Source organism: Sporothrix schenckii, assembly GCF_000961545.1.
Source record: "Sporothrix schenckii 1099-18 chromosome Unknown Cont47, whole genome shotgun sequence".
Lineage (NCBI taxonomy): Eukaryota > Fungi > Ascomycota > Sordariomycetes > Ophiostomatales > Ophiostomataceae > Sporothrix > Sporothrix schenckii.
The window spans coordinates 3,625,384-3,650,176 of record NW_015971148.1 but is presented as its reverse complement, the minus strand read 5'-3'; the positions used below and the strand labels follow the sequence as shown (position 1 = coordinate 3,650,176).

At 56.5% G+C, this 24,793-nt stretch overlaps 8 protein-coding genes across 8 annotated transcripts; 6 read left to right on the top strand and 2 right to left on the bottom strand.

Annotated features, from left to right (window-relative positions):
* Positions 1–987: 987 nt before the first annotated feature.
* SPSK_04680 (uncharacterized protein) lies at positions 988–1,338 on the top strand (the record flags this gene model as incomplete). The annotated part of the gene is made up of 1 exon (XM_016731480.1): positions 988–1,338. One exon carries the CDS (start codon positions 988–990, stop codon positions 1,336–1,338), a length of 351 nt encoding a protein of 116 aa, XP_016585704.1.
* Positions 1,339–3,925: 2,587 nt separating this feature from the next.
* Positions 3,926–4,213, top strand: SPSK_04721 (uncharacterized protein; the record flags this gene model as incomplete). Its single annotated transcript, XM_016731518.1, has 1 exon — positions 3,926–4,213. The coding sequence occupies one exon, from the start codon at positions 3,926–3,928 to the stop codon at positions 4,211–4,213; it is 288 nt and encodes a 95-aa protein (XP_016585703.1).
* Positions 4,214–6,710: 2,497 nt separating this feature from the next.
* Positions 6,711–9,588, bottom strand: SPSK_03956 (ribonucleoside-diphosphate reductase subunit M1; the record flags this gene model as incomplete). Its single annotated transcript, XM_016730771.1, has 2 exons — positions 6,711–6,754; positions 6,825–9,588. 2 exons carry the CDS (start codon positions 9,586–9,588, stop codon positions 6,711–6,713), a joined length of 2,808 nt encoding a protein of 935 aa, XP_016585702.1.
* Positions 9,589–10,613: 1,025 nt separating this feature from the next.
* SPSK_04181 (TatD DNase family protein) lies at positions 10,614–12,312 on the top strand (the record flags this gene model as incomplete). The annotated part of the gene is made up of 3 exons (XM_016730992.1): positions 10,614–10,865; positions 10,958–11,135; positions 11,207–12,312. 3 exons carry the CDS (start codon positions 10,614–10,616, stop codon positions 12,310–12,312), a joined length of 1,536 nt encoding a protein of 511 aa, XP_016585701.1.
* Positions 12,313–12,506: 194 nt separating this feature from the next.
* SPSK_04145 (central kinetochore subunit Mis15/CHL4) lies at positions 12,507–14,318 on the bottom strand (the record flags this gene model as incomplete). Its single annotated transcript, XM_016730956.1, has 1 exon — positions 12,507–14,318. The coding sequence occupies one exon, from the start codon at positions 14,316–14,318 to the stop codon at positions 12,507–12,509; it is 1,812 nt and encodes a 603-aa protein (XP_016585700.1).
* Positions 14,319–16,867: 2,549 nt separating this feature from the next.
* Positions 16,868–19,705, top strand: SPSK_03961 (uncharacterized protein; the record flags this gene model as incomplete). The annotated part of the gene is made up of 1 exon (XM_016730776.1): positions 16,868–19,705. One exon carries the CDS (start codon positions 16,868–16,870, stop codon positions 19,703–19,705), a length of 2,838 nt encoding a protein of 945 aa, XP_016585699.1.
* Positions 19,706–19,736: 31 nt separating this feature from the next.
* On the top strand, positions 19,737–19,964 carry SPSK_04751 (uncharacterized protein; the record flags this gene model as incomplete). The annotated part of the gene is made up of 1 exon (XM_016731545.1): positions 19,737–19,964. One exon carries the CDS (start codon positions 19,737–19,739, stop codon positions 19,962–19,964), a length of 228 nt encoding a protein of 75 aa, XP_016585698.1.
* An 840-nt stretch (positions 19,965–20,804) lies between these two features.
* Positions 20,805–24,369, top strand: SPSK_03910 (uncharacterized protein; the record flags this gene model as incomplete). The annotated part of the gene is made up of 2 exons (XM_016730725.1): positions 20,805–22,551; positions 22,670–24,369. The coding sequence occupies 2 exons, from the start codon at positions 20,805–20,807 to the stop codon at positions 24,367–24,369; spliced, it is 3,447 nt and encodes a 1,148-aa protein (XP_016585697.1).
* Positions 24,370–24,793: the final 424 nt, after the last annotated feature.

Below are 24,793 nucleotides of genomic sequence, written 5' to 3'. Positions count from 1 at the left end.
AGGTTGATATATATTCATGAACCGACTCATTGACTGCAAGTCATGGGTTGAGTTCAACACAGACCAAATATGGGGGCGTAATCAAGTGGCAGGACCCGCCCCATGACAGATCTGAGCTAAGCCCAACCGATCGTTCGACGAAAGAGTTCGGGACGATGAATAAAGTGAAGGTAAAAGGGAGGGGGGGGGGTGGGAAGAGAAAGAGGGTGCAGGAGAGTCGACCGCCAAGTGGAGAGACACTGGACGCGGACAAATAAAACAAAGCTAGGGAGTTGTGATGGTCTGAATGCAATTTCAAAAAGGGACGGAGACGAAGCGGCGCGTCTTTCGTTGACCCTTTTTAAAATTGAAACTTTTGGCGTACATGAATTTCGGTGTAAAATGGTTGGCTAGAGGTGGTTGTCCATGGCGAAGATGGTGGTATCGGAAGGAAAGTGAAAAGGAGAAAGGGTAAAAGGAGGCAATATGGAGAGCCAACGAGACAGGAGAGAAGAGATGCCACCCAAGAGAAAACTGGAGAGCATTGACTCTGCTTCTCCCGTCTGCCCCGTAGCATGCAAACACCCGTGGACGTGGGCCTTGTGGAAGCCAATGCAACAGACGATGTCTCACTTACAGAAAATCAGGTACCGTTGAAAGGTAGGCTGGACGGAATTGCCGTTGGAGACGAGATTGGGATTGGTCTTGGTAGGAGTTAGCGAGGAAAATGAGAGATGTTGACGATGGTCAAAAGGAGAAAAGAGGAGAGGGCAAGGCCTTTGCGGGAGGGAGGGAGAGAGGTAGCGAGGGATAGATATATTTGTGTTTTTTTCTTCCTTTTTCTGGTGATGGAATGGACCTGGGGCCTGGGACCTTGGACCATGGACAACGGGGAGGGAGCCACAGGTGACATGAGCTAAGACGACGGAAAAGTACATTTGGCATACGTCTTTGACAGACGGATTGCAAGACACAGCTGCCAGGACTCAGAGCGGGTTGTTGCTCAGCATGACGGCACGGAAGAGGGAAGAGGCAAAAAACAATATGTGTAAAGCAAGAGACTGGGACGACCAGGATGTGCTGTACGTACCTTACGCGAAGAGGAAAGTGGAGAAGATGGTGTATGTTTTGGTGCTGAAAAAAGGAAGCATGAAAAGATGGAGAGAGAAGATGGAAAATATTTTGGAGCGAAGAAGGTCAGGAAGACATGGGCGACTGGAGAAAAAAAAGTTGGCAGGCGCGCGTGGGGAGGCGAAACGAAAGCATTACAAAACAGAAAGAGCGATCATGGACGCGTCAAAGACAGATACCACTACAAAACGGAAAGAGCGACTGGTCAACAGATGGCAACTTGAGTAGCTCTGTTTTTTAGGAAGGTACGCGGGCTACATGGGGAGCACAGAGTTTCCAAGCAGGGAAAGTGCGATGCATCGTGATTGGGGAGAGAGGGGGGGGGGGCAAACCTGTCCGAGCAGAACAAGGAACAAGAGGGAAAGAACGAACAAACGACCTAAAGGGTAGCTCCATGACTGGTCCATTCTTTTTCTTCTCTTTCTCTTTTTGGCTCATTGGTACTGGAGCCGGATCGTGATCAGACGACGCAGCAGGGAGCAGGAGAAAAGGCGACTCAGCAAGTGTCTCTGTTCTAGCTGCCGATCGCAGTTCCCGACCACGCTAACCATGCGCGTTTGATGTGAAGGCACACTTGTCGTGCGGATGTAGGTACAGACAGAGACACAATACGCACAGCCGGATGTTGGCAGGTGCAGCTGCTTGCGGATGAAGAAACGCGTCCGGCAGCTACAGATGGAGAGGCGAACATGGCAGGAGCGGCCTCCGGTTCTTCCCCAAGAAGCCAAGCCACAGACACATATCTTACGACTAAGGAAGCTAAATCGTGGGCAGGATGGCCGTGTGTGCTGAATCGGGAGCTGCTGTCTGTCGTCAGTGGCGCCTGCCGTGGTTGGTAGGCAAGTGAGAAGGGTGGAGATGCCGAACTTCGAAGCTCAGATACAGTGATCCCCCTGTCAGAAAGATACAAGTAATTGAAGTAATTGCCTCGTCTGAGAGGCTTTGGACATCTAGCCACGGTCAGCCACCAGTCAATTGGACTGCCATTGGCCTGCCAGTGCCTTCCGATGGAGTCATTGAAGTTCAATTGGCCGTGCGCATCAGCGCATCTATCCCGGATCGTTCTTTCCCTGGCCCAGTTTGCGCCTGCTCCGGGTATCGTCTGAGGTTCTGAGTTTTGAGCTGGACAGGGATGTGTTGAGGTGACGAGCTAGGGGTGTTCGCCCCCCCAGGCCAGGCCCCCCATGCTCCTTCCGCAGGTAAGCTCCGCGCAAGATCCCAAGGTCCAAGGCCGGAGGCCCAATGGGTTTGAAAAAAAAAAAAAACACAAATCGAAAGAGACGGCGGACAAGAGTGGGTCTCTCCACTTTTTGGGGCCTGGCCTGGACGCAACCATGCCCAAGACAGCCGGCTATGACGAAATGGGGCCTGAGCGGTGTGGTACATGCACCAAGCCGGTCTTAGCATTACAGAGGACCATGCTGGCCAAAACAGCAAAACAGCAAAACAGCAGCAGGCCAAATTGACCGTGTGCAAAAGCTATTGGCCGTCGAAACACATTCTCCATTCTCGAGAAACCCAGAGTGCCAGAGAGCATCCGCATCCCGGCTGCGAATGGTTCTGGATGACTTTGGATGATTTGGTCATTATGACATCGTTGGGGCGGCTTTCCGGACCGTTGGTCGGCTCGCCATGTCTTACTAGTTGCCCCCTGGTGCTGAGTGAGAGCCTTTCGCAAACGGTCCAAGCAGTCAGGAGATATCTTACCGGTCAACAGACTCGATGGCGTCGCTATCGAGCTTCGATATGACAGCAAGCGCTGTGTCGGTTTTCTCATCACGTGGCAGCACAAGAGCATCAACTAGAAGCGGGAGCTCTTTGGAGATGGGGAAAACAAGAGGAGAGGTGCAAGGGCCACGTAGGATGTGGCACGTTCAGTGCACAGCGCCAGCAAAGGTTCTAGACCGGACGCACGAGGCAATTACTGACCTGGGACGTGGAGGAGGTTGGTGATGGCTGACCTTCCTCGGCGGCTGGCCATCAACGGTGGCTGTGATTGTCGATATGGTCGTGGCCATGTAGGACGACAACAGCGGTCAAAAATCAGTGGACCCAACGATGGACCAGCGACGGAGTCGACAAGCGAGTTGTTGTCATTGTTGGCATGAGATTCGCAACGAACAAACCAGCTGAACAGAGCTGAAAGGGAAAAGGGTTAAATGCGACGGGAAAAGACCCGAAGAGCTGAAAAAAAGCTGCGCAGACAGCAACTTTCGGCTTTGCTAGCGTCGGCCACCTCGAGCTACGATACCATCCCTGTGGCTGCGTCGTCTCTCTTCTGTCGCTGTTGCCGGGGAAGAAGCAATGCTCCGGTTTGCCGTAGTACTTCGTAGTGCGTCGGTAGCATCTTACAACTGCGTTGTATTGCGGTCATACTACCACTCTGCCACTCCACTCGCTTTCAAGTGTATCTCACGAAATAACAAAAAATGGGGACGGGGTTAGTCGATTGGGTTTCCCGCCGATATCTCCCACTGCAACCTCTGATCGAGCGGCCCAATCGCCGCTCGAACGGGGTGCAATCTCACGTCGCGCTGGGGAGACCCCTGTAGCGCAGCCAATAGGCGATGGCCAACAAGGGGACGAACCAAGGAAAGAAGACCCAGACTGGTTCCATGACAAGCATAATCCATAATCGCACTACTCCGTACGAAATACATTGTATGGGCTATGGGAGACGGAGAGCACAGGCGCCGATCGTGGGTGGCTGGTCGCCAGTGGCCTATCGCCCCTGCCATTTCCGGTGTGATTGGGGCCTGGCCCGGTTGAAATCGGGGCAGGCACTGGCGGCCAGGCCCAACCCGCTTAACTGAATATGGCCGTTTTTCTATGCTGCGTTCCTTTTCAGATTCATTTTGCCGTGGTCGCCGTCCAGCACAACAACAACGAGGCCCACCAAGCACAGCGCATCAAGAACAGGAAAATCGCGCTGCTGCACGGAGTGGCCGGGGGGGGGGGGGGGTTGGTGGCTGCTGGTGCCGCCATTGGTCCAAGCACGTCCAGCTACCTGTTCTCGTTCACATTACTGGGTGTTTCCTGTGACGAGAGACGCGGAGACGCAGACTCGCAGAGACACTGCAGGGGGATTGGGGAACCTGTCTGAATGCGTTGGCGTTGGAGCTTGTTGACGTCGGCGAGTCATACATTGAGAATTAAGCAGGGGCATTGTGCAGCCCACGATGTATTGTCTGCTTGCTTGGCCACAGGAAACAGGGAAGGAACCAGCGCGTGCCACGGACCAAGAGACAGAACAGGGAAGGCACCAAAGCCTACTTCGTACACCTGGCAGCCGACGATCGCTCCTGAACGAGCGTACTGTGTAAACAGTTTGTCCCACACCCCTCCGGAAGACGATCGCTCTTGCAGTCTGCAAAGTGGAAAATGAACAAGGGCGCGCTGTTGCAGGCACAGGCACAACACCCGAAGAGGAACTGTTGTGGTAGGAATGATCGACAAAGTATCGATGTTCTCCCTGACCGCCAACGACAAATCGACCTGCCGAGACCGCGAAATTGCGACAATGCAAAACTGGCGATGCCCTCATTGTTCACGCTTCCCTTATTCTTCTTTTCTGGACTGGCCGAAATCCTACTGGCCCTGTTTCGTATCTCGCCGTTTGCGTCCTGTGTCGAGTCGGTCGTCTTTGCATTCCCTGCTCTCTTCTCTCCAAAGCGTTGCCCCTGTTCTATATCCTCACGACCATCGATTGACCTTCGTCGTCTCACTTGATCTACTCCATTTTGTGCCAAGACAACAGCTCCAACCAAGCGATTTTACTTTCACAAACTAGGAGTACAAACCAACAGGCTAGGTGGTTGCATCCTTGCCTCCATATGGTGCCCTTCATCCTAATGCAATCGTATGTCGTACACAGTTGCAGCCTTGATATCACCACAACAACGGTTTTCATGGCTGTGGTGTCCTGTGGCTGCACGGGAAAAGGGCGAAGCGAGTTGGGCTGAGAACCATGGCATGCATTCGGCCCCTTCTCCCTTGACTGTAGCTATGTTGCTTTGCAATTTGTTTTTCGTTTCCCTTGTCAGGCCTTTTTTTTTTCGACTTGCCTATGTCTTTCCTTTTTCTTCCGTTTGTCCTCTACTCGCTACTGTCTGGAGATTGCTCTCTGAGGCCCCTTTTTTAAATCGGTTGGCGTTGTGGAGTTCCCATTTCTTTGTGTGTTAATAATTTTCTACTTTTGTCTCGCTGTGTAAAATTGCCATCGACGCAACCAGGTCCATTCCATCGGGCTCCGGCACATGGATTGGAGACGATGCGATAAAGTAAAATTTATCAACTTGAAAACACTTTAACAGTCGACGGCGCCGGCACAAATCTACTTCGTAATAAGCATGAGATGAATGAGATTGTCCCCATATAATTTACGTTTGCGTTGACGATTTGGCCAACCCTGACATCGGAATGCAATCCACAACACACGAGAACAAAGTGGCCACAAAGAGTCGAGAACAAAGGAGCCAAGTCTTTCGCGATTGTAAGACCACCTTTGGCATGTCTTGTGTTTATACCCACTTCCCACTTTTCCCATTCCCTCGTGATATTCTTTTCTCAGAATGCCAGTCGAGGCAATGAGGTAATGATGCGAGTCCGTTTCTTAATCTTGCTTTGCTTTTGGGCGAGAAAGCGGTCTCTCCCTTCTCCCTCGATCCCCAGACGCGTCGTTTCCTCAGTTTTCTGGCGCGGAATTGGGAGACACAGATTCTCCCGTCGTGGCCTTTATGCACGAGCGCAGGACTCTCATCTCGTTCCCAAAATACAGACTACCTGCGTACATACTTTGTGTTGGTCTGTACAACGGCCGTCAATTTTGCGGTGATTGCAGTTCCATGAGAAACGGCAACCGCGAAACGACACAATATGAATTGCAAAGCATGTTTGCCGATACGTTGCTTGATACGGCGTCCAATATTTTGTTATTAGACCAAACAAGACATGTTCGAGTCATGTTTTATTGCCATACCACATCGAGACATCGTGAAAAAAGGAAGGAAATAACCTACCAAACTGACATCGCCGACAACGAAATGAATGTCAAGTCACAGCAAATTTGTTAAAGTAAGGGGCAAATAGGGCTTGGCAATTATGCTATGAAAAACAGGCTGCAGTACAATATGCCAAAAAGAACAAAAAAGACAGCAGTGAACTCATAGCGCATCTTTCTTTTTATTCTGTCTTCTCTTCTGCCTTCCTTTCTTCTCGTCTGTGCAGTCCCAGACGGAAAGATGGCCAATTATTGCTCTCCCCGTAAACAAACCTCTCGCAAGGCCGAGGGGAGCATAGTGATAGAAAGCAATTCCTTCATAACAAATAGTGTGTACCCGTGAAACAAAACAAAAACAAACATAAGAGAAATGGAAACATGGTGCAAAAAGGCAGATACGGGAAAAGCACCCCAAAATATACAAATCATTGTCACAGAAAGCACGTAAAGAGGCACATCACCGAAAAACAAACCCGAAAAACGGCAAAAACGGCAAACCAAATAACAGCAGATGCGGTGTTCGATGGTACAAATACATGCCTCGAATGAGTGCATCAGCACACACAGAACAGAGATTACAGATCATAGTAGAGCTCTCCGTCTAACCGCTGCACATGACGCAGGCCTCGGGGTTCTCAATGCTGCCTACAAGGTGGTTAGTAAACAGGCCACGGCAGTCAAGGCTTCATTACATGAGCGTGAACTGGAAACTTACAAGCAAGAACTGCGTCGGCGTAAATGTCGTGCTCGCGGTCCTGGGTGTCCTCGTCACCGTCCTCGCTCTGCGGCTTCTTGCCGCTCAGCGCCGGGTCCGCCAGCTCCTCAATCTTGGGCTTGCCGGCCGGCTCCGTTGGCAGTGCCTTGGGGGACTCGCCCTCCTCAACGTCGGCCTTGAAGGGGATCGGCTTGGTCGGCGACGCAGCCACACGAGGAGCCGAAACCGGAGCGACAGGCGGCGGTGGCGTCGTGCTCGGCGTCGGGATGCCGTTATCAATACCGGTCGCCGGCGCACCGTTCTTAGTGCTGACACCGTTGGTGCGGCCGTTGCTGTACGAGGGCTGGGGCATGCCGCTCGACAACGACGTGGGGTACGTGCCGCTGGGCGGCGCGCGCTTCTTGGGCGCCAGAGCCGGGCGGTTCGTATTGGTATCAGCAACGCGCAACGCCTCCTGATCCACAGTGAACTGGATCGGCTGGGCAGCCGCCTGCGTGCGCAGGTAGTACATGCCCGTCTTGAGACCCAGCTTCCAGCCCGTAAAGTGCATGCTGGTGATCTTGCCCATCGTCGGCTCGCGCATGTGGATGTTGAGTGACTGCGACTGGTCAATGAACGCGCCGCGGTCGGCCGCCATCTGCACAATCGTGCGCTGCGAGATCTCCCACACCGTCTTGTACAGCGCCTTGGTCTCGGCGGGGATGTTGGGAATGTTTTGGATCGAACCACCCTCGGCAATGATGCGGTTCTTCATGTTGTCCGACCACAGACCCATGTCGACCAGGTCCTTGAGCAGCCACGGGTTCACGACCTGGAACTCGCCAGCCAGGACACGGCGCTGGTAGATGTTGGACGTGTAGGGCTCGAAGCACTCGTTGTTGCCCAGAATCTGCGACGTCGACGCCGTCGGCATGGGCGCCATCAGCAGACTGTTGCGGATACCGTGCTCCTTGATCTTCAGACGCAACGCGTCCCAGTCCCACAGGCCCGACGGCGTGACGTCCCACATGTCGAACTGAAGGATGCCCTGCGACACGGGGCTACCCTCGTACGACGCGTAGGGGCCCTCGATCTCCGCCAAGTCCGACGACGCCGTCAGCGCAGCGTGGTAGATCGTCTCGAAGATCTGCTTGTTGAGCTCACGCGCCTCGGGCGACTCGAAGGGCATGCGCAGCGCCAAAAAGGCGTCTGCCAGACCCTGAACACCGACACCAATGGGACGGTGGCGCATGTTGCTGTTCCGGGCCTCGGGCACGGGGTAGAAGTTGACGTCGATGATGCGGTTCAGGTTGCGCACAACGACCTGCGTCACCTCGTGCAGCTTCTTGAAGTCGTAGACCTCGTTGGTGTAGTCGACAAACGATGGCAGGGCCAGCGACGCCAGATTGCACACAGCGACCTCATCGGGCGCAGAGTACTCAACAATCTCCGTGCACAGGTTGGAGCTGCGGATGGTGCCCAGGTTCTTCTGGTTGCTCTTGCGGTTGCAGTGGTCCTTGTACAGCATGAAGGGGTTGCCGGTCTCCGTCTGGGCCTCGAGAATGGCGTACCACAGCTTCTGGGCCTTGACGGTCTTGAGGCCACGGCCCTCCTTCTCGTACTTCTCGTACAGGGCCTCAAACTCCTCGCCGTAGCAGTCCGCCAGGCCGGGGCACTCGTTGGGGCACATGAGGGTCCACTCGCCGTTCTTCTCGACACGCTTCATGAACAAGTCCGGAATCCACAGGGCCAGGAACAGGTCGCGGGCGCGCACCTCCTCCTTGCCGTGGTTCTTGCGCAGGTCGAGGAACTCGAACACGTCGCCGTGCCACGGCTCGAGGTAGATGCAGAAGGCACCGGGGCGCTTGTTGCCGCCCTGGTCGACATAGCGGGCGGTGTTGTTGAACACACGCAGCATGGGAATGATGCCGTTGGACGTGCCGTTGGTGCCGGCAATGTAGGAGCCCGTGGCGCGGATGCGGTGGACGTTCAGGCCAATACCACCGGCCGTCTTGGAGATCATGGCGCACGTCTTGAGCGTGTCGTAGATGCCCTCAATGCTGTCGTCCTTGATGTCGACGAGGAAGCACGAGGACAGCTGGGCCTGCGGGGTGCCGGCGTTGAAGAGCGTCGGCGAGGCATGCGTGAAGAACTTGTTGGACATGTAGTTGTACGTCTCAATGACACGCTCAATGTTGTCGCCCCAGATGCCGACAGCCACACGCATGATCATGTGCTGCGGGCGCTCGACAATCTTGCCGTCGAGCTTGAGCAGATACGAGCGCTCGAGGGTCTTGAAGCCAAAGTACTGGTAGTTGAAGTCACGGTCGTAGACAATGGCCGAGTCAAAGTCCTCCTTGTGGCGCATGACGCACTCGTAGGTTTCCTGGTCGATCATGGGCGAGGCCTTGTGGTTGCGGGGGTTGACGTAGTGATACAGGTCGCTGATGACGGTCGACCACTGTTTCTTGGTCTGCTTGTGGAGGTTGGACACGGCAATGCGCGCGGCCAGCACGGCATAGTCGGGATGGGTGACGGTCATGTAGGCGGCCGTCTCGGCAGCCAGATCGTCCAGCTGCACGGTGGTGACACCGCCGTAGACGCCCGAGATGACCTTCTGGGTGATGGCCACGGGGTCGACGTGGTCCATGTCCAGGCCGTAACACAGCCTCGAGACGCGGGCTGTGATCTTGTCGAACTGGACACGCTCCTGGCGTCCATCTGGACGGGAGAAAGGCATGTCGTCAGCGCGCTGGCCACGGATACGGTGGATGGGGACAGACATGGGGAGTACTCACCACGCTTGCGAACAAACATCGCGTGTTGTGTGTCTGTAAGAAGCCCTTTACAGGGGAGGAATGGAGAAAGGACGATGCGGAGAAGACGACGACGACGTCGTTCGAGCTGCCTCTGATAGAGAGGCAGGGGAGCGTGTGGATGCAGACGGCAGCTGCCGGAGTCAATTAGCAATGAGATGATGCAAGAGAGACGCGTCAAAGGAGATGGGATGTGGTGATGGTTGGGCCTGGAGAGGAAACGAGAGGAGGAGAGAAGGACGAGCAGAGGGCAGACGCAGAAAAAAAGTCGTGTACCGCGACGGCCACTTTAAATGCGCTACGCGGTGACAGATGACTTAACGCGTCGATGAAAAAAAGCGGGGCAATGGTGGCGCGAGGAAAACAAAGACCCAGCAAAAGTTGAGGGCAGGCAGGATTAAGTAAGCTGACCAGTCGCCCTTTCCAGACCACAACAAGGCCTGTGCGACCCCTGGCATCTCCCCGTCGTACCTGCCCTCACTGGCCCGCCCCTCCCTCCACAGCGACGCGACAACAACGCGTTCACCGCGGAGCCTCCAAATGCCCCTCTTGCTCCATAATCAACGCTCTGCACACACTTTATGCTTTGCAATCCAGTCGCAAGCAATCCGCCCGTCTTCCGAGACAACGCGCCCACACTGCACCGCTTACCTCCAGGGCAATTGCATCCTGGAACGCAAGGCCGCCAGGCAGCAACTAGCCGCTTGCCCGTTTTGGTACCAATCGCCTGTGACTCGGCCCGCCGGACGGCCTCAATCTCATTCACAGACTTTCTGGCCTCATCTCGGCGCCAGGATCACCATCGCAACCGTGACTCACGGGGGATGGCTTGAACTCATTACAGTGGTGAAAAGCGACGTATTTATTGACCTGCGAGTCACCTCTTTGGCACTGCCTTTTTGCTGGGGAATTCTCTTGGTCTGCAAGGTCAACATTCACGCGTCCGGCGAAGACGGACAAACATTGCCATTTTTTATAGTCCAACACACACCAGATGACATCCCTACCCAAGGGTTTGACAACGAGATTGGTTCCCACTTGGACGCGCCCCGCTCGCTTCAGCTTAGCAATACACACACCGCGAACACCAAAACACAAAACACCCGTACCAGTCGTGGACCTTGTCCCAGCAACAGCCGCCCGAGCCATGTCCAATGCAGCGGATTTGGCCACAGTGCCAGCCCCGCCAGCAGCTTTGGCCAACGGCGTTCCACCTCGCCCGGACTACAGTCCCCGATATATTGACGTACGTGGCAGACATGCACAGAATTTATATCGGCTAGTGTATTGTGTTGTCGTGGCAGTGTCAGCGTGAATGGGTGCTGACAACATGGGTAGATTGGCATTAACCTTGCAGACCCCATCTTCCGCGGACGTTACCGCGGCAAGCAGCAGCATCCCGATGACCTTGCTGGCATTGTTCAGCGTGCTCGTGATGTCGGCTGCTCACGACTCATTGTCACCGGTTCCAGCTTCAAGAGCTCCCGTGACGCCTTGAAGCTGGCCGGGGATTTTCGTATGTCTTGCGCGTCCCTTGACGCCATGGACGTCACCATGTGTCTTGTAGCTACCTGCTAACAATTCCAGCCAACACTGTTTTTGCAACGGCAGGCATCCATCCCTGCAGCAGCGCCATCTTTGAGCGGAGACATACACGGCACCATGAGGTCGACCTCGATGACGACGCCGAGGAGCACACGCCCGCGTGCGGTCCCGACCCCACAAAACCACATGCTGAGGACAGCGACATCGACCTGGCCAAGTCGGCACAGCTCATCGAGGAGCTGCGCAAGCTTGTCCTGACGGCCGAACCCACGAATGCGTTGGTGGCGCTCGGCGAGATGGGCCTCGACTACGACCGGCTCCACTTTTGCTCGGCCAGCACGCAGCGGCATGCCTTTGCCGCGCAGCTGGCCCTCGTGGCCGATCTCGCCGCGGCCGGTCACCAGCTGCCGCTCTTTTTGCACTCGCGCGCTGCACATGCCGACTTCTTGCGTCTGCTAAAGGACCAGTTCGGCCCAACGCTCGAGAAGCTGCCGCGTGGCGGCGTCGTCCACAGCTTCACGGGCACGATGGCCGAGGCCCAGGAGATGATGGACCTTGGGCTGTACCTGGGCGTCAACGGGTGCAGTCTCAAGACGATGGAGAACTGCGACGTGGTGCGCGCCATCCGTTTGGACCGGCTGATGCTCGAGACGGACGGGCCTTGGTGCGAGGTGCGGCCGACCCACGAGGGCTGGAAGTACCTGGTCAAGGTTGCGGAGGCGGCGCGAACCAAGGCTGAGGAGGCCGAGGAGGCGCGGAAGGCTGCCGAAAAGGCGGCTGAGGATGCTGCACGGCAGGTGGCCGAGCAGGCGGCCCAGGAAGCAGCTGCAACTGCGACAGCCGACGGTAATGCCACGCCCAACGGGGTGGCTGCCGGCAATGGCCGGCCGCCCCGTCCGCCTCGGCAGAAGAAGCAGAACAACAACGGTGCGAATAACAACAGCAAGAAGAAGGAGCCGGTCGTGCCTGAGCGGTTCAAAGTAGTGAAGAAGGAAAAGTGGGTAGAGGGCGCCATGGTCAAGGGCCGCAACGAGCCTTGCACCATTGAGCGCATCGCCACGATCGTGGCCGCAATCAAGGGCGTGCCCGTCGAGGAGGTATGCGAGGCGGCGTGGGCTAACACAGTCAAGGTGTTTGGTACCGCATAGATTTTCGAGGTCTAGAATATAGAGGAGACATGGAAATATAGACCAGCATATCATTTTGGAAAAGAAGCAAGTTGGCATTATAACAGTTCACGCTTATCCAAACGCCGTGTGCGTATCTTCTACGACCATGAACCAGAACTACCAGAACAACCAGAACGCCATAAAATGCAGCCGCCAAGCCGTACAACACAACTTCAGGGCATTCCCGAGCCCTTGTGCCCACGTATGCGACCGTGCCGCACCGCACCCACCGTGACGCCCTCCTCGCCCGTCATCCAGCCCGGCATTTTCTCACCATCAATGACTCCCGCTTCCACCAACTGCCTGATACCAGCAAAGACATGTGGTCCATGGAAGGTGAACGCCACGCGTGGTCGCCACGTTGACTCACTCGAGTCTCCTTCATTATCCCCCTCTTCATCCTGATCCTGATCCTGGTCCTCGCCAGCCGCTCGTCTTGCTTCGTCTCGCTCTTTCGCCTCGTTTTCTTCGGCCTCCTCCTCGTCTCGAGCCAAGACCGCATCAATCTGACTGCGTCTACCGCCCTTGGATCGACGCCGGTCTGCCATTGGCGGTGGTGGTGGTGGGGCATCTGCATCCACATCCACTACTGGCTCGCCGCCTGTCTCGCCTCGCTCTTTCCGGTCGAAACGTCGTCCGCCTGGAAACGGGTCTTGCATGACGATATCGACACGTTCGACGCCGCAGCCGTCGCCCATCTTTGCCGACAGGCCAAACCGGGCCGCCGCAACGAGCTTCCGTCGCTTCGCCTCCTGCCGACTGCGCTGCGTTCCGGGGGAGAGCGGTCGCTTGGTGCGACCCACCACGGTGGCTGTGCTTCTGCTGCTGCTGGCGCTCTTGCCACGGCCTCGCGTCCCCTCCAGCCGCGATGCGACCGATTCTGGCAGCGCCGTGCTCAGGGGCGACTCAATCGTCGTTTTCTCGTCTGCATAGATGCCCCAGCCGCCGCCGGCCGTGTTGGTGCGCCCGGCGCCGCGGCGCTGCAGCAGCTCGGCCAGGTTGCGTGTGGCCAGGTTGGTGGGCTTCAGCGCGTAGCGCTCGCGCGGCTGGGACAACGCTTTGGGGATGGCCTCGACAACGAGGCTGCGCAGGGACGCGGCGCTGCCGCTGACCCCGACGGCCGGGGCACCCGGCGCGCGCTCGCCCGCCGACGACTGGGCGCTGGAGAGGTAGACAAACGGCGACGCGTCGGGAAAGGCCACATAGACGGTGCGGGAGGCCTCGACAGTGGCGGGGCGGCTCTCGCCATGGCCGGTCGATGGCCCTGCTGCGGCCAGCGACGTGTTGTAGGGCGAGTCGAGAATGAAAATGCGGAGCAGCAACAGTGGCAGGTGCCTGTGCCGGTCAAAGTTGTAGTGCACCTTGATGTCGGGCAAGATCTGGGCCTGCAGGTTCCGCAGGAAGGACGACGGGTGGAAGCGCGGCACGACGAGCGAGGCCTTGTCGACGACGGCGGATGCCTCGCTGTTGGTGGTGTCGGTGTTGTTCGTGTTGCCGGTGCCGGCCCCGCCGGCCTCGGCCTTGGCCGTCAACGGCACCACCTGAAAGGCCGTCCACTTTTGGCTCGTCGGGTGGTCGTAGAGGTGCTGCAGGTCAGCCATGGCCAGCTGGTATAAACTGAGGCCATGCCGCCAGTCGCCCTCCAAGATGCGGTCGAGCACCTCGCGTTTCGAGCCCCTGCGCGCCTGTAGGTCGGTGTAGTGGTCTCGGAGTGCCTCGAGCGAGGCTGCCGGCGGGTAAAAGTCCCCATCATCATCAATGTCGCCGTCGTCGTCGTCGTCGTCGCCATCGTCTCCATTGGGATTCCGGTTTCGCAAATAGGGTGCCGTCAAGCTTTGGTTGCCTTCGTCGAGCCAGTCCAGTGCCAGCGACAGCAGCGCCGGCCGCGAAAGGCGGCCCAGCACACGCGTCACAGTAGCGTTGTCCGCGGCAATGCGCAGGGATGACGGCAGCCTGGACGTGATCGGAACGGAGATCGGAGCCATGGCGGTGTGTGTGGGCAGTGGCTGTCAAACAGACGGTGATGCCCTGCGTTTACGCGGCAGGTGCTCACCGCGCTGACGGATGCGGCTGGGCGCGGCTCCATGGCGAGTTGACGCGTCTTGACGGAAGTGGCAGAAAACAGTATTAAAGTGGGGCGCGGGGCTTGTGCCAGGAGTGCCTTCAAAGTGCCATTGCCTCTTTGGGTAAAAAGCGGTGAGCGTCATTCTGTCTCCACTTTTTCTGCTTGACCCGAACCAGACACATTGTGCTCAACGGAAGGTGCGTCTCACCTGGGTACGACGTATAGCCGCTTTTCTGTCGCATGGCGGTACACCGTCAGACCGTATTCCGTGCCAAAACCAATTGAAACAGCGACCACAGAAGATTGGGAAACATGCCTCGTGCCCCATTAACCAAAATCGCTCCCCAGCGCCAAGAACCACGTGGAGTTGGTTGCCTTCCCATCTGATAACCAGGATCTGATAATCGTACGTGGAGACTCTGTCAAGGAACATAAAAGCGGGACCCATAATTCCTTTCGTTTGGTGCCAGCTCGGAAGTCCGAGCCTCTGGCAAATGCAGTTGAGTTTGGAGTCATTCTACTTGACACCAATGGCAACTGTCATTCTTACCTCCGAACGAAGTTTCCGTTGATCTTGATAATCTGATAACGTCTCCTCACGGCCTCCTTCCGTGTTCAGTCGATGGGTGAAATAGGCGGGCAGGAGCCAATGGCCATCGGTGTTGCACTCTTCTCCTTCCTTCGTCAATCAGCCGCTTGATCCCCTTCCCTCCTTCCTTGTGCTGTTGACGACGCCAACCAGGCAGAAACGGAAATTGTTATCCCAACAAGGAAAGTTCGTATGCAAGATCGGCTCAACGTCGGGACGGAGTTACGCCGTCTCACGAGTCCACGGGGAAGGAACATGGTAATGGCAACAAGGTGTCACGATAACTCCGCCATAGTCGTGGCTTTCATCCCTTGATGTTGACTGCGACTGGACCTCCTATCAAAGACGACTTCCGCGTCACTATCGAGTGTCGTCATCGCTCTATGATCGTTGTCACTGACAGCAACCCAGAAACGAGGCTTTGTCGCCGGGCTGGAACGGAGGTCCAAACAGCTTATGCCGAGGTACTTGTTTTTAAGAATGTATAGCATTCGTTAACCATCATTGATATTTTATAATAAGCTTCTAGCAAATACCGACCTCTGATGTTTCGTATTCGATGTTTGTATCCAGCCACTCTCTGAGATGTACGCTGGCTTTTGGATGTTTAATGTAGACGGTACACGACGAGTCATATATATGTATATGTCATATAAAAGGCTAATCCCATCAAGCCAATTTGCTACCGGCGTATTCGTGTCTTATTATGAATAGACTCCAACCCCCCAAAATAGAGCCAACGAAGCGAGACATACTATTCATTCTTTTCGCCCGTCATGGACTGCCAGGCCGCTTGTGCCCAATTGAAGGGATTACATATCTTACGAAGCATATTTACGGTGCTGCGCGTTTCACTGGGTCCCGTTGGCTGTAGTTCTCTGCAAGTTGAAGCCTTGGCGTTTCTTGCTTACTTTTTCTCGTTTCTCGAAAGCAAAACAAAATAAAAAAACTTCACTTCGACTCATCCCACGTACACCACTTTGACATCACAGCTTGAAGCCCTGGACACACTAAATGCCCTGAAAGACAAGCGCCAGCCTAACAAATAGGCCCTGAAAAACTCACGAGCGTTGTATTGGGTGGAGCTTTTGTGGGTCATGATCGGCGTTACGAGCTTATTCCGAAGGGGGCCGGTAATGGTAGGCATTTTTACGTAAGCCTTTTTGAAGAACACCTGCCGGGAACGGAGTAGGAAGTTGCTGGTGTGCGCGCATATCCTTGTGGCTGGCTAGGCGCTAGGCTTGCCCAACAGCGCACGGAGTGCCCCGTAGGGGAAGGCGCCGCTCGTGCGCCGCTCGTTGCACCTGCCCCATTGACACTACATGTCTGGCCGATGCAGAACAGGGTTTTTGTGTGGTCATTTCCGTTGCCACAATTGCCGGTTCATGATATTTTTTCTTTTTGTTTTCTGTCAATTTGCGGCGAACCTCGATTTTTTTGGTTTCTCCTCGACAATTCTGGTTTTCTCATTTTGTGTCCCCCCCTTCATTGCATCATCATATCTACCACGCCGCCTTTGACCTCAGCGTCAATCTCGTCATCTCAACATGGTCCATTGAATTGAACCCCCAATCTACGCAGATTCACACAACGATAACCGCTCCTCTAGCACCCTCACCTGGCACACAGACAGTGCAACGCTTAGCGGGGGTGCTTCTGCGGCAATAGCAGATACACGAGAGCACGCGCAGGTCGAACAGGTAGACAGTCCGGGGGGCTACACAATCCACGCTGTGCGACCTCAGCCAGCAAACCGCTGCAGCCCTTGGACGGCGAGTCGGGCTACATCACGCCTCAACTATTTCCTTTAGCACGCCCGCCGGCCGCTTCTTACCACCTCCTTCACCGCAGCCACCCACGTCGCCTCGTCGTTTACAGACATGCCACAAGCTGCTGGCGGGAAGAGACGGGGCTCCGAGCCGCCGAGCAGCCGCGGCTCGTCGCCGGACAGCGACCGCTCGCATGCCGACGACCACGATCGCGACCGCAGCGAGAGCCATCCCGGCGACGAACGGGGTGACAACCCACCGCGAAAGCGCCAGCGGGTGCGTCTGTCGTGCCTCGAATGTCGACGCCGCAAGCTCTCCTGCGACCGCGGCTTCCCCTGCGAACGCTGCATCAAGTCCGGTACGCCCGAGCGATGCACCTACGAGACCCGCCCCGGCCTTGCACCACCCGCCAAGAACGGCCTGTCGCAAGGCGCCCTCGCCAACTTTGAATCACGCATCTCTGCGTTGGCCGGCGGTTTGGGAGGCGGCCCCGGCGGGCATGGCGGCAGCGGTGGCATTAACAGCATAGGAGGCGGCGGAGTCGGCGGCAGCTACATGTCGGACACCGGTATTGTCCCTCCCTACCGCCGTGACTCGCACCGCTCAGGCTCCGGCCCGTCGTCGCTCGTAGATGGCGAGCGCATGCGCCGCCTTGAGCTCGAGGTTGCCCAGCTGAAGCAGCTGCTCGCATCTGCCGCCGGCGCCGCCAACAACGGCAACAACAAGCTGCTCCTGGCACCTTCGGACGGGAGTGCTACGTTGCACGACGACGACTCGCCGCAGGACAAGGAGGGCGGCCGGGGCGCGCCTTCGCCGCCCACAAACTTTGTTGAGACCATTTATGGCTCCGGCGGTGCGGCCGCCATGCGGGTCGGCGACGAGCTGCGCTTCTTCCGCGGCAAGGAGTTCAAGACGCGCTACTTTGGCCCGCACAACGCGTGCATGGCGTTTAGCGAGCTGACGGGCCTGTGCCCCTTCATGAAGGAGACCGCCGAGGAGTGGCTGCGCCCGCTGCACGTCCACCACCACCACGGCAAGGACCGCCTGAAGCGCAAGCAAGACCGCGAGGCGCGCTTCTTGAAGCCCGACCCCGAGCTCGAAGCCCTGCTGCCGGAGCGCACGGAAATGGACGTGCTCGTCAATATTTATTTGGACCAGTTCGAGCAGGTCCACCGCATCGTGCACATCCCCAGTTTCAAGCGCGACTACGCTCTGTTCTGGGAGCCCGGCCACGCGCGCACACCCGCCTTTACGGCGCTGCTGCTGTCCGTGATGTCCATCTCGAGCTGTCTGCGCGGCAACCCGACCGGCAAGTTTGTCGGCATGGTCTCGCAGTCGCACCACATGGCCGAGAAGTGGATCAACACCTGCGACGCCTGGAACCAGCGCCAGAGCCAGAAGCACCGCAAGCTCGTCCACTACCAGATCGCCTGCCTCCTCTACCTGGCGAAGCGCGTCAACACCGTGAAGAAGAAGCGATTCTGGAAGTCGTCTGGCGCCCTCACACAAGACGCGGTGTCCGTCGGCCTGCACCGCGAGCCCAGCCACATCCACGACTCCGTGTCCGTCTACAACCAAGAGATGCGCCGCCGCATCTGGGCCACCATCCAGGAGTTTGACATGCAGGCGGCCTTTGACCACGGCCTGCCCACGCTGCTGAGCGCCTTGCGCTTCGACGTCCACCCGCCACGCAACCTCGCCGACGAGGACTTTGACGAAGACACCACCGAGCTGCCCCAGTCGCGCCCCACCGACGAGTACACCTTTTCGTCCTACCAGCACCTGAGCCGCCAGAGCCTGCCGCTGCGTCTGCAGCTGAGCCGCGTGCTGACGGGACCGCCCGACGACTTGGACTACGACCAGGTCATCCGCTACACCAACGACATTACCCAGGAAATCGACGCGCTGCCGTCGTGGGATGTGCGTGCGATCGCGGCGGCCAGCGAGAATGAGGCGAACGACGGCAATGGAAAGGGAAATGGCAACGGCAGCGGCCACGGCAACGGAAGCACGGCCAAGCTGACGCCCCTGCTGGCCTACACCCTGCTGCATATCCAGCTGCGCCAGTACATCATTCCGCTGCACCAGCCCTACCTTAAGCTGCGCAAGACCAACTCCAAGTACCAGTACTCGGAAATCATCTACTACAATGCGGCGCGCGACATGGTCCTGTTGCACGACAAGCTCGCCGAACAGGGCGTGCGCACGCTCAACTTTTTGCGCGAAGACGCCCTGACCCTGTCCATCAACCTGTGCAGTGTCACCATGCTGCAGTCGCGCGGCTCCACCAACATGATCATGGTCAACTCGCAGCACACCAAGAAGCTGCTCGAAAAGTGCCTGGCGATGAAGGAAGACCGCGTCCTGCGCTGTGGCAACAACGAGCCCTGGGGCTATTCGATCATGTGTGCCGCCACCGGTTTGCTGGAGGCGCATCTGGGTGACAAGACGCCCGAAGCCGCCAAGGCCTCGTCGGCCGAGCGCTTTGTGAACCTGCACTACAAGCTGCTGGCGCGGCAAGAACAGCCGCAGACGACGAATAGAGACGGTGTGCAAGGCCAGCAGGGCCAGCAAGGCCAGCAGGACCAGCAAGGCCAGCAGGACGCCAAGGATCCGCAGGAGGACCAGACCCCGCGGCAGGCTCTTCTTCAACCGCAGCAGCAGCCGCAGCAGCCTGCCCAAGCCGAGCAACAACAACAACTCTCGCAACAGCCATCATTGCCATCACCACAGCAGCAGCGGAAAATGCCGCCGCCCCATATCCAGCAAGCACAGGCCATGCGGCAACAGCAAATGACTCCAGCAGCAGCAGCAGCAGCAGCAGCAATCGACACCACCACCGCCGCACTCCAACAGCGCCAATGGTGTGTCGGATCTCGCAAAGGTACGTCGAGCGCCCCCAACGTCGCCGCCGCCACCATTCACTTTCTCTGGAGACCAGCTTGCTAACACCCACCAGCAAATGACGCCCTTCCTCGCAATGACCCAGGCCTCCGCCACCCCCGGCGTCATCGATGCTGCGATGCCGGCGCCGCCGGCCGCCTGGTGGATGACCAACTTTGCCAACATGTCGAGCACCGCCAACCCCAACGCCGATCCCACCGCCCTCCAGGCCGCCCAGCAGGTCGTCAACCCAGACTTCAACTATGAACTGCTCGGCCTCAACCTCGGCGACCTCTGGGCCGATTACTCCTGGGAGGACATTTAAATTCGACGGGTTGCCGGTTTCGTTTCCTGTCTCAATAGTTATGCCATTTGTGTCCTGCGTCGCTTCTCTCTACAACATTTACGATACCATGTTTGGAGTATGACCTTGTCGGCGCATCTTGTCTTGTCGCAACGCTGTTTCTACCTCGTCGGTTCATATCTCATTGTACATACCCGGGCGCTTTCTGTTTATAATTTGACATTCATTCATACATGATGACGTGTTGGCTCGATGACGTGACCTTTTGGCTTTCGTCGCTGTTTCCTTGATCGAGGCATAGTGACCTGCGTGTGCGTTTCGTATTTTGTGCTACATTGGGAAGGAACGACCCAGCACAGCAGGCCAACCTCTCGTCTGGTTGGTGATCCGCCATGTCAGGGCAGGTGTGACTGTGTAAATCGGGAAGGAACGAGGCCGCCCTTGCCCTCTCGTACCTTCCAATCTTTCATTTCCACTGCTCGCCGCAAGTGGTTACCAAAAGCTGCGCACAGCCTCGCTTCCTTCCTTTCCCATATCGCGATGCACCTTCCACCTCTGTTGCGCCCTCAACCACGTCCCATCGCCTTTGTTGTCTTGCCATGTTCGTCCATCACCCATCATGGGCTGCTGTCTCTGTTTACCCTCTTCGTCGCCTCACCTCCCACTCGCACAGCATCTTCCCTGATCAAACACTGCTTCTGTGCTTCGGTAGGACACGATCTTTTCTCGTCTCCCTCACCCACCGTCCTTTTTTTCCCTCCTAGTATCTTGAAAGCAAAACTGCTTTTTTTCTTCCATCATTCTGACCTTTTTATCACAGCGTCCTCTTCTCTTCTCCGGCGACCACGCGCCCTTCTCACAATGGGCCTCTGTTTCTGCAACCGGCACTCCTTGGGCCTCTCGGCCGATGCCGAGCAGCGCCATCCGCTGCCGCTGTCTCTGTCCTCCCTGCCGGCTGCGCCGCGGCCCGCCAAGCTGGCCCGGCCGGTCCTTTCTGAGATAACCTTTCCTGTCCCACCGAGCACCCCTCCACCACCTCGTACGTCGTCCCGTCTGCATGCTGCGCTCTCGCCGCGTCGGGGGACCGGCCGCTGCCCCATCCCCAAGATTCCAGACTTTGAAGGCCTCGCCGACAGCGAAACCGACAGCGATGACGAGCTTTTGAGCCACGCACGGATGAGGGCCGCTGGTTTGGGTGCCACGCCCGTCCCCAGCACGCCGGTCAAGTTGGGCTCTGGAGGTGCTTCTGGCGGCGTTGGTGGCTCAGACGGCGCAGGTATGAGCCCGCTCACTAGCCTCATCAGCCGCATTGGCATCATTGGACGGACCTCGCCCGCCCGGGCTGCCAACCAGGGCCGCACGCCCGAGTCTTCGTGCAGCACCGACGATCTCGTCGCGGCCGCCCGCCGTGCTGAAGTCCGCCGCCTGACTCAGAAAATGATCCAAGAAGAGCTCCAAAACGAGCAGCAGCAGCAGCAGCAGTTCTTGTATCTCCAACAACAGCGTCAACAGCGTCAACAGTACCAAAAGTTCCAGCAACAGTACTATCACCAAGCACAGCCGCACCAGCCGCGCACCTACAAGAGATCCTCCATGTCCACCATCAAAGAAGACCCAGCGGACATCTCAAGTCTCGATTTAGCCCATCCTCGCAATACTGTGGCAGTCATGGACGGCAGTGGTTACCGGACGTCTCTCGAGTTCGTATTCACGCGGAGCCGCGACGACCTGTCCGTCCCGCCCGCACTGTCCAACAAAGGCAAAGTGTCGGACACGTACCTCCTCCCGAAGCCGCCCTTGCTGCCGCCCTCCGTCTTATCCAAGCACTTTGCATCGCAGGCCGGCAAAGCTGGTCTGCCGGAGGGACCCGGCGAATGTATTCAAGTTCATGGTGGCGGTAGTCTGGGCAGAGAATTCGGTGACTTCATATCAGCCTCCTTTGCGACTGATCCTTCGGCAAGACGCCCTCTTCCTGAAGGGGCCTTGTCTTTTGTACCGACCTCGACGCAAGACACAGTGGCCGCTGGAGTAACGACTGGAACAACTGGGAAGACTGTGGCCTCCAGCACTCATGTGGCCGAACCAGGTCAGAAGAGCCTCCGCGTCAAGCACGTTGCATCAAATGGTGGTCCGGCCCAAAAGAATAGCAAGGACAAGATAAAGGGCCAACAAGATGACGCCGACATTTCTGAAACAGCACAGGCCGTGTCGGACTCTCTCAGCTCTATGGACGAGGACGGCAGTATACACGAAGCTCGTAAGGCCCGCATCGTCGTGTCCGGCCGAGCTCGCAATACTTCCAATCATATCGGTAGCACGGACGACACCGTCGAAAAGGCCGAAGCGGACACCTTCACCGCCACGCATAAAGATTCCCCTCTTCTGACTGCCGTGGCCAGATTCAGGAAGAGCAGACGCAAGACCTCTGAGTCGTCGTATGTCAGTACTCTGGATCTGCCTCCGCCGCTCGTCAACGACTTGTCCAACTCAAACAACTCGGCTCCCGCTCAAGCGGAAACAATTGCCTCCAATGACGGTAGTGAGGCTGACACGCAGAGCCTTCCTCGTCGTAATGGATTTAAACGGCTTCCGTTGCTCTCCCTGGATCGTATGTTTTACGTCGACTGCTTCTGTCCTTATCCCTTTTCCCTTCCCCGTCCCAGAACATATGTGATCAAAGCCCTCTAACTAGTATTCTCAGAGGGTACAATGCTAACTACGAACAGGTTTCACCTTCGGGCTCAGGAAATCTTCCAATTCAGCCCAGCAAGCTTCGGAGCTTTCATGCGTTGAGCAAATCCCGCAATCGAATTCGGTTGCGTCCGTCGACAAGACGGTCGCTGCCTCTGTTGCCTCGTCTGGTGCCCAGTTTGACAGTCAGCGCAAGGAGAACACCAACCATGACGATAAAGACTCCATCTCCACAAAGTCACAATACCATTCAATGTCGGGTGCCTCTCTCAAAAATGGGGTCAAGGAAAAGCCTGCTTCTCAGAGCGATCCAGTGTCCATGATGAATAGATCGTCCCGAGCCTCCGCCCATACGACTTCAACCGACATTGATAGAATGGCAGAGGAGTGGCACAGACAACTGCAAAATCTCGACCATAACAGTCCTCTTCACAATGGAGCCACTGCAACCACGCAGAGAAGAAGCATGTCAGACACCTATCCATTGAGCCACCAAGAGTCAGGCTTCCGGGATCTACCGCCGCCGGCTTCTATCATGGGCCCTTGGAGTGACAACCAAGCTCACAACACCGGTGGAAAACCAGGCATCCGCCGCCAAGCGTCCTCGATTCATGCGCAACAGTTGTCTGACTCGTGGTGGACAGAGGCGAGCTGGAAAGAGCGGCCCGAGAACAATAAAGCAAATGATCCAGTGAAGACAACGGGACAAGGTGTCGTTCTTCCACCCTCCAAAGAAGATTCTGTCACTTTGCCTCGAGAGGCCAGCCAGGCTACTGAGGTGGATAAGGACGTCCAACCGCCGGAGCCTCAGCCATCCTACTCCAGAGTTTTCTCAAGTGGGATCGAGAAAGCCATCCTCGCCGGTATCAAGAAAGTCATGTACCGAAAGCAAATGTCAACGCCATCTCTCACCACCCTCACACCTGCCGCCGCCGTTTCAAGCCGATCCCTCGGCCCAGAACGCGCTATCACAACTACTCATTCCAAGGCATCCAGCTTAAAACTTGAGAGGAGTACGCCCGAGTCTCGGGCCATGGCTTCTACCAGAACGTCAGAGAAGATTGCTACTTCAGCTGCATCTGAGACGCCAGGCCGCAAGGACGAAGTTGTGATACAAGACATTGATAGTATATTTGGTGTTTTGGTGGACATGGAAAGCAACCAGCGAACGACGCCCACAACCCCCATGAAACCTAAACAGGTAAATAATGCAGATGGTTGCGCTGCGCTACCAGAAAGCGACATCGCATCCCCGGAAACAGTGCCCTCCACACCCATTGCCAACGCATATGCAGAGATGCGAGCATATATTTCTGCCGTTCTCCCGAGCACGCCCGCCCCCAAATTCAAAGAACTGGAGCTGCACAACAGCCCCTGCTCGTCGCACCAAGAGTACCAAGAGTACCAGGAGTACCAAGAGCACCAAGAGACTGCGTCCCATCAAAGCAGCGATGCCGTTCATGTTGTGGCACAGGCAAACACTCAAGTCACAACTCACAAGTCAGCGGACTCCATGTCCGTCAAGAGTGATTCGGCTCCGGTCAAAAAAGTAGCCGAGTTCGATACCGCATCGGCCAAGTACATGACGTGGAGCGGGCATACTAAGCCGAAGACACCGTTAATGACGAGCGCGGTTCAACCCGGTGACGACCTTAAAACCATCTTCCAGGGCAGGAAGGAGAACAGAAAGTCATTCCAAGGCCGCACTCTGCAACCAGCTTTGAAGCAGAACTAGTAACTATGCACACGAACACGTACATTCTACGACACACGACAACAAATGCAAGCTGTTCCGGTTTCATCTACTCCACAAACCAGTGCTCCACTCTCGCGGGGAGACTCCTCTTTTCCTTTCATGTTATCATCGTGACGCTCTAGTTTTATGCCACGTTTTACGTTCGGTCTGGTTGGCCGGTTTTCTGAGCACAGTTTTGAGGTCCTGTGTTGTTTTGGGGTTCTAATAGTATTTACTACCATGCCTCCATTGTATTTGGCTACAGATTTTTCTCGAGGATGGAGACGGACTGGGTTGGCAAGAAGGTACAAGGATATCAACTTGCCAGTCACATATACGGCTAGAAGTCGGTTGAACTGCCATAGGATGCGTAAAATTAAGGTAGAATTAATGCAATAGTAAGTCGTCTCTATATGTCCGAAAT